The 11,673-nt window shown below is 36.7% G+C and overlaps 1 protein-coding gene across 8 annotated transcripts in view; it reads left to right on the forward strand.

Moving 5' to 3' along the window:
- p4ha2 (procollagen-proline, 2-oxoglutarate 4-dioxygenase (proline 4-hydroxylase), alpha polypeptide 2) overlaps window positions 1-8,543 on the forward strand; it is a 39,915-nt gene extending 31,372 nt beyond the window's left edge. For 3 of the 8 annotated variants that reach the window (XM_034206627.1, XM_034206628.1, XM_034206632.1), the window contains 7 exons: window positions 1,540-1,639; window positions 2,196-2,249; window positions 4,300-4,353; window positions 4,423-4,488; window positions 5,753-5,821; window positions 7,129-7,225; window positions 7,419-8,543. In XM_034206627.1, coding sequence (XP_034062518.1) covers window positions 1,540-1,639; window positions 2,196-2,249; window positions 4,300-4,353; window positions 4,423-4,488; window positions 5,753-5,821; window positions 7,129-7,225; window positions 7,419-7,495 — 517 coding nt within the window. In that variant the 3' untranslated portion in view covers window positions 7,496-8,543. Of the gene's footprint in view, window positions 1-1,539; window positions 1,640-2,195; window positions 2,250-3,208; window positions 4,489-5,752; window positions 5,826-7,128; window positions 7,226-7,418 lie in introns of those variants that run through there. The other 5 variants (XM_034206631.1, XM_034206630.1, XR_004568122.1 and 2 more) reach the window with 5 other exon arrangements.
- Window positions 8,544-11,673: the final 3,130 nt, after the last annotated feature.

Raw genomic sequence — 11,673 nt, forward strand, 5'->3', positions numbered from 1 at the left:
TGGTGTGCGAATCACACTCCCAGGTGTGATTTATGTTGTCTTCTTGCTCCTGACCGGAGTTGGTTGTCATGGTGACAGGTTGACTGCTATAGAAAACAAGTTCCACAGCAGTGTTCAGTGAACAGTGCTCAGATTCCACTAGTTCAGAATAAAGAAGTAATTTGGTTTACAAGAAAAGACTAAATCAATCCAAATTATTATCATTAAAATCAAAAGGTGATAACACATGTAAACTTTTTTTTTGTTTAATTGCAAGAATTGAAAATGATGATACATAGACGTTTACAACAAATTACATTAGGACATTTACAAGTTGGCTACGGGTGGCAAAATGGTTTTGACAAGTTATTGCACGACAGGCATTTATTCTTATAACCTTTATTATTCTTATTATTTTTTTAGCTTTGAATCTGTATTATCTTAATTGGGTTTTTATTTTATTTATTTTTGTATTGGTTTATTTATTTTAGAGCTTTTTATATTTTATCGTATTTATTGTTTTTGTCTTATTTTTTTTATTTTCTATTATCATAGCTTTTACCTCCTGTGTCCCTTAAACTGTTAAACTGTTAAAGGACTTTGAGCTGGTTTATGAAAAGGAAAATATGGTCATCAATCAATCAATCAATGTTTATTTATATAGCCCAATATCACAAATGTTACATTTGTCTCAGTGGACTTTACAGTTTGTACAAAATATCAGTATGACAATACGACACCCTCTGTCCTTAGACCCTCACATCGTACAAGGAAAAACTTCCGAAGAAAACCCACAGTTTAAAGGAAAAAATGGGAGAAACCTCAGGGAGAGCAACAGAGGAGGGATCCCTCTCCCAGGACGGACAGACGTGCAATAGATGCCGTGTGTAAATTGAAAAGATAATACATTTGCAACATAGGTAGTCCAAATGTTTGGAAATGCATGTGTGTATAATAGGAAGATGAATCCACGAGGATATCCATCCAGGACCTATGATCCAGGACCACAGCCACGACTCAAGATCCAGGGCTCGCAATCCAGGACAGAGGAGCGCAGGATCATCCATGACTCCGGATCCCGGCGTATATAGACACCAAAAGAAAGACATTTGGGGAAGCTGGGTTAATCGGAACATGAGAGTACACAGGTATAGACAGAGAGAAGGAAGAAGTAAGATGTCCCCCGACAAACTAAGCCTATATCAGCAAAACTAGGGGCTGAATCTAATCAGCCCTAACTATAAGCTTTATCAAAAAGGAAGGTCTTAAGCACACTCTTAAAAACGGATAGGGTGTCTGCCGCCCGAACACAAACTGGTCATTTGTTCTGGGAATGTCATTTTAGAGCCTGAGACCTGGAAAACAGGCTCAGGGCTTAACAGGTTAAGCAAAATACTCGGACTGATATTTGATGAGGAGCAGGAGAGGAGCACAGAAACTTGAGGATCTAATCCTGAGTGTCCAGCCTGAGCTCTGAATTACTCAATCACCAGGGTTAAAGTGTGTTTGTGCATCGTACTATATGCTTTTACATGAACACTTTAATGTTTTTTTTCCCAGTGCATGGTTAGAAGAGGAAGATGATCCTGTCATTGCCAGAGTCAACCAGAGAATAGAAGACCTCACAGGCCTCGAAGTAGACACTGCAGAGTTACTACAGGTAATTTCATACAGGGACAATAGACCGAATTGCATTAAGCAACACACCCTTATTTCACATATAACTCAGTATTCTGACATCCATTGTTATGATTTTATTCACTAAAATGAAAGTGATATGTGCAGGGTAACGTTTTTAATTTAATTCGATTTTGTTGAACTGATAGGTTTACACATTCAGAACTTCCCATTATATCTTATCCAAGGCAGTATAAAAAAAGTTAACTGAATTGTGTTTGTTTTATTTAAAGCAAGGACAAATCACATTAAAGAAAAGCCCAACTGTAGTGGGATATGTAATGTAATCAGTCAGTGATATTCAACAGACCTCACTGGAACTACTTTCTTACAAAAAAGTTATCCCTGTTTATATCCTAAGAAGAGTTGTACATTCAAGCAAAGTATACAACAATTATTCTTAATTTAGCAATTACTGTATATTCCAGGATAGATTACAATTAAGATGACAATCATGTTGTTATCAACTGATTATGTTTGCCTAATGATATAAAACAATGAATAAAACGTTTAAATCATCTTTGTCAATGGCTGACCAGGTCGCTAACTATGGAGTTGGAGGACAGTACGAGCCACACTATGACTTCTCAAGGGTGAGTTAATGTGTGAGTGAGTGTGGGTGTGGGTGGGTGGGTATGGAAATAGATTGTTTTAGTTTCAATACTTTTATGAAGATCACTGTTAGTGAATGTGTCTAGTACTCTTTATTATAAGGAGCCCATCGCATTACTTGTATGAACATTCTCTCATTGTCTAAGATTGAATTGCTTGAAAACCAACAAAACCCTTATTACCTTTAATTTTATGTTTCTATTATTCTATTCTCTGCACTGTGAAGGACACATTTTGTACATGTCTGTGTTCTTTAGGGTCAGTCATTTGACTCCTGACATTTTAGCTGTAAAACCCCCCAAAAATATATAAACATTTAAAACATTTGTTTTGGTTATTTTGGCAGATTTTAGAGGTACACTTCTAACCTTTATGGCCTTCCATCGCCATCACCCTACCTTTCGTAGTGTGTGAAGACTCAAAATGTCTTCAGTTGTTTGGAAAATACAGTTATTGCCAGGACATTTCAATCCTGCCCAACAATAACCGACAAATAAAATGAAACTGCTGCTAGACAACAGCATGGCACTTCCTTTTTAAAATACGGTGCCGTTTGGTTGTGAATAATCAAGTCATAATCTGAATATTACTGTCTCCTCTTCCTGTGCCTCTTATTTCTCTACTTTTTCTTTTAAATGCTTAAAACCATCTCCTCTTTTTCTCCCACCTTTTCTTTAATCTGGGCCTGATTACACTCATAATTCCAGTGTTACTAAAGTTAACTGTTGTTAAACTGTGGTTCTGTTTTGTCACTTATCTACCTGCTCATCCATTTATTTTGACTGCAATATGTGTTGATATCCACAGAGATATCACACTGAGTTTGATCATCTGAAATCTGTGTAATGTTTGTTTTAACTCTGTCAAAATATCTGCACTGCTTGTTGACTGACTGTATAACTTGGTGCATTGTGGACTCATACCCCCCCATCCTTTAAAGGTTCCTAAGTGACCCTTTCCCTCAGAGATCCCAGCTCTGTTCCCTCTGTGTTCCAGCTGGGAACCATCTAAGATGTGATCTATGGTCTTCATAAGATCTATAGCTGTATGTATTGTGCAGCCAGCTAAATAATCTTCTTGTTACATTAATGAGCCGAGGTGAAAAAATGACAAAGTGATAATTTATGGATTATTAGATTTTTGGTCTTTTCTTCTGAGGATCCTCTTTGAATAAGTAGCCAACTTTATGATTTATGCATCTTCTTATACAATAATTAAGTGCTACATGTCAACTTTTTGTAGTTTTATATGCATTATGTTCCTTTAAAACTTTTAAGTTGTACTTGCGTGACATTTAGTGAAATTAAGTTGTAATGACATTGGATGTAAGTGTAGTTAACCTTTAACAACATTTTCTTCTATAGTACCATTATTTTGTAATAACACCCGCATTTGTAGGAAATTGCTAAACACTATATTGATACACTTCCAAGTATTTTGTTATAAATCATAACATATTGTAATGATTGTTACACATTTTACATACACAATTCATTTTACCCTAGTGAGTATGTAAAAAATACACACAAATGGATGACTTCATTAAAAAAAAATTGCTATAACATTGTAACAACAATGCATATTTGATGCATTTGAGCATGACTAGTACTGATATAATACAATAATAATAATAATAATAATAATGCATTACATTTTTTATTAGAGCGCTTTTACAGGTGCTCAAAGCGCTTTACAAGTACACATTATACATATTAGACATGTAAGAGTCATTACTGCGGACATTACCCACAGGAGCAAATGCGGGTAAAGTGTCTTGCCCAAGGACACAACGGCCTGATAATGGGTCAAAATTAAGTATGGCGTTGAATAAAATGGGTATAACTTACACTTTTACACATGCAATATGCTATAATTTAATATGAAATGCAGGGAAAGGTATAACACATTACATTATGTTTACATTACATTATGTGGTGTTATCACATAATGTGTTATTACAGTGCCCTTAGTGGTGGGGCTCCTATTCCATGTCTTTTTAGTGATGGGTTCATGTCTAACCATCTGTTGCAGCCTCCTTTTGACAAGAATCCCGACGGAAATAGACTTGCTACATTCCTAAACTACGTAAGTACGCGTGGGTCGGAGAGCAGTGCTTTCATCATGTATTTTCACTCTTGAATTTTATCTTCATAGAAAGATGAACCTGATGCTTTCAAAAGATTAGGCACTGGAAATCGTGTGGCAACTTTTTTAAATTACGTAAGTATGTGCACTTAGTCGTCATTGGTTGAAGGCCGGTTTCCTGAAATCTACACACCGGCCTTTCTTTGTTTTCGCTTCATGCTCTGGTTCAACTTGGACTTGGATTGATTGACTTTCATTTGGCGAACACAGTCGTACCTCTCAAATTCTGTAGGCACTTGATGCAATGAGGCAAGAGGCTGTCGCATTAAAAAAATAAAACTCTCACTACCCCATCACTTGGATGACTGAGAAACAAACTTCAAGGAGGTTTTTCTGTCAATCAGTTCCAGTACACATTGCAGAGAGTTGTGTTGGCCATCCCCCATTAACTCTTTATTTTACACTTGCTAACACTGGGTTGTACAAAATACAATGACTCCCCAAAACAGAACGTTTTTTAATGATGTATGCACCTGAATGATCCAGAGAATACAAGGAGTAAAACACTTCACACATTTAAAGTACATCCTTCCGATAAAGGATCATCACTTTAGATCAACAAGCATGTTTGACTCGTTTAAAAAGATATGAGACACAACTAACATAAAATAACAGTGATGAAGTAGTGTGTGGAACAACTGCTGGGTCATTTTAGAGGAACTTTTTCTGTGCTCTGAAATCTCTATAGTCTTTATAGTTTTCCCTCACTGTATAAAGATGTGTGGCTTGTCATTTTGTACAAATTACTTCATGCAAGTCCTTAACTGGACCCAGTTTTTTACTTCAGATGCCACTCATTAACACTAGAACCGCCAACATTCCATTACTCCTAGAACTGCTGAGGGGGTAATTTTGACCCCCCCCCATCGCTACATCCTCAGCACTTGCAGAGATGTAATTTTTAAAACATTTAATTTGTTAATTTTCATCATTTCCTTATATACTAAGTAGGACTTCACAAAAAAACAATTTAAAACCCAGTTTATGGTGTTAATTGCTTCAGTTTATAATCATAACAGATCAAAAAGTTCAGATTGATTTTTACAATAAATCAATAAATGTGGCGCTTCTACAAACAAAAACAACGTAAGAAATACATTTATTTTGTGCAAATTACTTCATGCAAAGTCCTTAACTGGACCCTGTTTACATGCCACTCATTAAGCAACATTTCAAATGTTTTTACAAAAGAAATTACATTACACAATAATCTATCTTGCTATATAGTGCTCTGAAATTAAAATCAATGTATACAGTATATACATTCACAGCAATTATAAAACAAACAAAACATGTGTTTAATTAAAGCAGTTTCCAACGAGTGTGTGTGTTTCCTCAGATGAGCGATGTGGAGGCAGGAGGAGCCACCGTCTTCCCTGACTTTGGAGCAGCTATCTGGCCTAGAAAGGTGATGACAGCAAAGCATGTCTGTGAATAAATATCATAATAATATTTTCCAATTTAGACTGTGTTCACTTTGTAGGGCTAGTGAAAAACAGATCTTTCTGTGTTGTTATGTCGAGTCAATGATTAAACACGACCACTCTCTGTAAGTCCTGACAGAATGATGGAGGATCTCAGTGGGAGGTTTCCTCTACATTTACTAGGTATCACTTTGAAATGAAAATTGATGAAGCGTGACATTTTTTAAACTATAGACTTTGTGCAGTACTTCAGAAGTATTTGCCCTAGGTCATGGCTCTTTAACAGTGGCGCCGTGGCACAGATGGGGGCCCTTACCGCAGGCCACCAAATGATTATCATTTATAATGTTTGGAAAGTCTATTATTTTAATAGGTCTAGCATTACACATAAATCAAAATACCATTAACAAAAATGTATTGGCCTATTTGTTAAAAAGAAACAAAAGATTTTATTAACACCAAATGAATGATCCTCTTTCTGTAACTAAACATTTACTATGAATCCTCTTGGAACTACATTGGCTAGCTCACTTATGTTAAATCGCTGCAAATAGTGAAATAGTGTTTCACTATATAGTATAGTATTGTTTGTACATGGTGCTTTGGGCTACCCTTCAACATAATACACATACCATGGACAAAAGGGAACTGTCTACCAGAACAAAGTGTCTGCCAACACTTTGTTCTTCTTCTATCTTCTGCAGTGTGTAGATGTCAAATATATTTTCTTTTCTTTTGCCAAGAAGCTGTTTCTTTGTACTTTGCACGCTCCTCAAACACTTGTTTGTGATGTTAATAATTCTGGTCATTTATCTGAATGTCTTTCTCTGTGAAGGCAGCTGTCTTTTTACTTGTAGCTTGGAAAACAAACTGCAATTGGCCTTGGACAGTTGTTGTGTCCCAATGTTGACCTCTGTTTTCCAATTTCTTGCTTATCAGTCTATCCAATAGTCCAACCTTATCATTTCCCTCGAAGTGTTGAGTCCCAAAGTAGACCCTCACGTTTCTCCTGCTGGCTTATAACAACTTTACATTCTACTTAGAATTGACTTTTTTGTTTTCTGTGTATTTTTCAATCAATACCATATATGTATATATGCATATGTTTCTCAAGCAACCAATAGTCCGCTTGAGAAACTCGGGTCATATTGCTGCAATGATCCACACTCAGCGTGAAGCCGCTTGTGCTCCAGGACTGCTGTAGCCCAGCATCTGTCTTTTAACTATCGTCTCCTCTCTCCTGTACATCATATGTGAGCTTTATGTGTGAATTTGTTCCATTTCTCCACAGGGGACAGCAGTGTTTTGGTACAATCTGTTCAAGAGTGGGGAGGGAGACTATAGGACCAGGCATGCAGCCTGTCCTGTCTTAGTAGGAAGTAAATGGGGTAAGTAACAGTTAAGATTCATCACGGTTTTTAATTATTACATTGAATGGGAAGGAATAATATTTGGTGAATCTTTGGTCATTATGAGTCTTACCGTCCCAGAGAACAGGGCTGTTTTTTTTGTTTAGAATGCATGACTAATCCGACTAGGCTTTTTTGTTCCTCATATGTATCTTTTCTTTTATTTCATCAGTGTCAAATAAGTGGATCCACGAGCGAGGACAAGAGTTCAGGAGACCCTGTGGCCTGACAGAAGTGGACCGAAGTTAAACACACACTTAACAAACGTGCAAAGACGCATGCACTGTAAACACACCCTCAGTAGTACCTTAATTCGGTAAATTATTTAATAACCCATAGACACATAACTCAACACCTGGCGCTCTCTGCTTCAACTTGTCTACATCGTAAATGTTTTGAGGAAATTATATCAGCCTGAGGTGCGAAGAGGTACAAAACACATGTACTCCCACACCTTCCCCACTAAAGTGAATTAGGAATAAAACGTGCGAATTGTAAATCAAATTCCTTTATCAAAACAAAACACAGAACTATGTCAGTGCTATGATGGTTTGCCAATGTACACCCACTGTACAGTCACTAATATCTTAGTATATGTTATTAAGTTATAAGCAGTTCATGAGTTCTCTAACAAATCTTTTGTACTGATACCAAAAAACAAATACTAATGTTTTACATTGTAGTCCTCCATACTGCTCCATTTACACAATAAGATTTGTCTAACCCCTAAAAATGAAAAGCCCTTATTTATGTACCTAATATCCTAGCTTTTAAAAACATACATCGAAACATACAGTTGGTGTGTTGAAGGCCTTACCAAAATGGTTTCAGAGCAAATGAGTGAAGTTTCAATGTGATAGACATATGTATTGAGTTGAGAAAAATTACCTTCTTTCAATGATTTAGTGACTCTTTTACCTAACTGTAGTTGATGATTACCTAATGCTACAATGGATGCATTGAAAAGGTATAGGCTCTATTTGAAGGTTTAATAAGGAAACATTTAAAGAAAAACAAACTATTTACCTACAGTATACTACTTTCATTTTGTAGACATAAATAGGCTTTACTCTATCTTCATTTACACATATACTTGATTACATTCTCCTGACACTCTGTTATGGTTTGCATCTAAAGGGTTTATTTTCCTTTAAACCTGAAAGAGAAACATTTCCTCCATAATATGTCCATGATGTTTTATTTATGTAGTGTTTAAATTATTTCACTGTTACATGTTGTGCTCTTTGGTCAAGCTGGCAAACAAGCAAGTCTAAATAAACTGTGTCTTTTATTAAAATGTTTACTGTCATAACTTTATTACTGGTTAATTCACCGAAAAACAGAGTGAGCAAAGTAAGAATATATCAAGAGTGATTTGCTCGAAGCTATTGCACACTCTTTAGGCATTCATTATAATATTTTGATTTCACTGTCCAGCAGTTACCAGTTTATTTTATTAAAAAAAAGCCCCTTAATCTAATGTTGTATAATCTTAAACATATTGATGAATGAATGTATATTTTATTTTCATGTCAGGCCATTTACCGTAGCATGAAAACCTGTGGACATGTGGACCGTTGGGATTTCCGGTACCACTTTACAATAAGACTACCCTCATAAAGGGTTTATAATTAGGTTATGAATTAGGTTGTAAACACTTTATTAATCATTAAGAACCTTTTATAAACCAGTTCTAACATAGTTTTCATACATCAACACAGGCTCACTATTTGGCAAGATGACTAGGCTTTATATTGGCTACTTAGCGAGAATCAACTCGGTGAACAACAGATACCAAGGATGCTGGCTGATGAAGAAGATGAAGTAAGCTAAGTAGCCATGATGCTTAGCAGTACAGATAAATGTGGGCTCTATTTGGCAAGCAACTGTTCACAGTTGCCCTGTTTATCTCATGTCTTATAAAAGCTTATTAATGATTTATAAAGTGTTCACAACCTAATTAATAAATTACAAACTATTCGTAAACCCTTTCTAAGGGAAAGTGGTACCGGATTTCCTTGTTTAATGCATGAATCGGTCATTAAATGTGATCTGATCATCTAAGTCACAGTTATAATCAAAAACACTGAGCTCAAGCTAATCTCACACACACACACACACACACACACACACACACACACACACACACACACACACACACACACACACACACACACACACACACACACACACACACACACACACACACACACACACACACACACACACACACACACACACACACACACACACACACACACACACACACACACTCTTTCATGTCTTTATTGAACAAACCCATTTCACCATTGACAGTAATCTCATTTGCTAATATAGAATACTTATACAAGAGACAGAGTTTTAAAATTGGCACACAATATTGTGAGTGACCTGAGGCCTCTTACTTTGAACTGTTGCCATCCGGGCGGAAATATCGTCCCCCTCTGTTCAAAAATAACAGATCCGGGCTTTCTTTCGTCCCACAAGCCATCAAACTCCTAAATAAATGATGGCTAGGATGCACTGTTTACCCAGCTGATCTGGCCCTGTCCCCCCTATTTCGCATATGAGGGCCTATAGGCCCCTTGTCATGTCTGCCGATATCTGGTTTTCTTATGTCTGTTTGTTTTAATCTGTGTTAATCTGTTAATCTGTGACGTATTGTATTATCTTTTTAAATGCCTTTGTGATGTGCTGCAACCCATTTCCCCCTCTGGGACAAATAAAACGAATACAATATACAAAAAAGGGTTGTCCAAACATTTTATAATCAGTCAAATGTAAATTATGCTTGATACTTGAATATGCTTCTTTTTTTTTTAAAACAGCTCTCCATAGGGTTTCATTTACTCTGTTTACCCAGGGGGCAAACTCATTTTACAGACATGGAATGTTGTAAAAGGTTGTCCACCAGAAATGATATCTAGGACCTTCAAGGATCACAACCTGGGTGGATAACCCGGTCAACTAGCTACTGGAAAGCTACAGTGAGGGTCCAAACAATGCAACCCCTATATGAAAAAAAGTAAAAAATTAAAAATGTGCTATAGAGTGGCAAAGTCCCTCCCCTTCCGGTGGACCTCCATGGGACCTTATTTCGAAAAAAGTATGTATTGAAGTCAATGGAGAGAGAAAGATTATCTTTCAATCCCGTTTGAATTTTGCCACGAATTACACATATGATGTTTGTCAATTTAAAAGATCATTTTGCAAGTAAAAAAATAATAAATGTTTCGTAAAACTATGAAGTAACACATTTGTTTGTGTGAAACGCTCAATGAACTACATCTCTGGTCTCGCAGAACAACACACGTCACCAAGATGGCCGTCACTCATAGGCGGCGCGTGAGGCTCAGGTTTGGGAAGGCTAAATAACTTTTTTTTACCTGATGCTGCCCGCCTCCGGCGTCTATATAAATCAAATCAAGTTTTATTTATATAGCACATTTATAAACGATTTTTGGTCTAGCCAAAGTGCTGTACATATAATAAAAATAGCCTACAATAGAACATTTTAAACTGCCGTATGCCAGTGCTTCTCAAAGTGTGGTCCGCGGACCACTGGTGGTCCGTGAGCGCCCCCTAGTGGTCCGTGAGTATATTGGTAAAATTTCACATTTGAAATAAATTAAATTTAAGTTTTTCGCACTCTCACTGGAATATCTCCGCAATGGAGCGAGCTTAAGTTTCACTTTCGATTGCATGATATAGCCCAGATAAACACCTTCATCACACATGTTGCCACTTGTTTGTACCATTTTCAGGCGATTTGTAAAAAACGATGTGTTTTGGGATATTTGTGGAGTTAGGTGGTCCGCGAGTGTTTTTTTATTGGTTAAGTGGTCCTTGGTATGAAAAAGTTTGAGAAACACTGCCGTATGCATATACAAAATAGATCAACTCAGTGAAAGCACCGCCTGCTGACCAATCAGAGCTCAGTGTGCGGAGTTTAAATCTATCAAGTCATATTACAGGGTAGAGGAAATACAGTTTAAACTGCCGTATGCAGAGCAGACGCCGACGTGTCGCACTTATCATTCATATCACATCATCAATCAGATCATCCATCATATAATATCACAATATTTCCTTATCTGAGTCAGCTTCTTGAGCCGTATCTGGCCGTGCAACACCTACAGTGTCACATGCTGTATGCAGAAGTATTATTTTAAGCAACACATTAAGTTGACGAAATACTCAAATGTAATTAAAGTCAGATCCACTCGTGTCTTAGACGGGGCAGTGATATCAGTGACAGTGACGCATTCAAACACTCGGTAGTTGATTTATTTTTTAACCAGTTGTTCTGTATTCACCTTGCAGGTGCAGCTATGTGGCTTGTATCCTGGATTATATGTTTAAATCATGGATGTTTAAAGTTCACATTTGTCTAATATTAGTTTACTTTTCATTAATGAAGTATGACG

The sequence above is a fragment of the Gymnodraco acuticeps genome, unplaced genomic scaffold (assembly GCF_902827175.1).
Source record: "Gymnodraco acuticeps unplaced genomic scaffold, fGymAcu1.1, whole genome shotgun sequence".
Lineage (NCBI taxonomy): Eukaryota > Metazoa > Chordata > Actinopteri > Perciformes > Bathydraconidae > Gymnodraco > Gymnodraco acuticeps.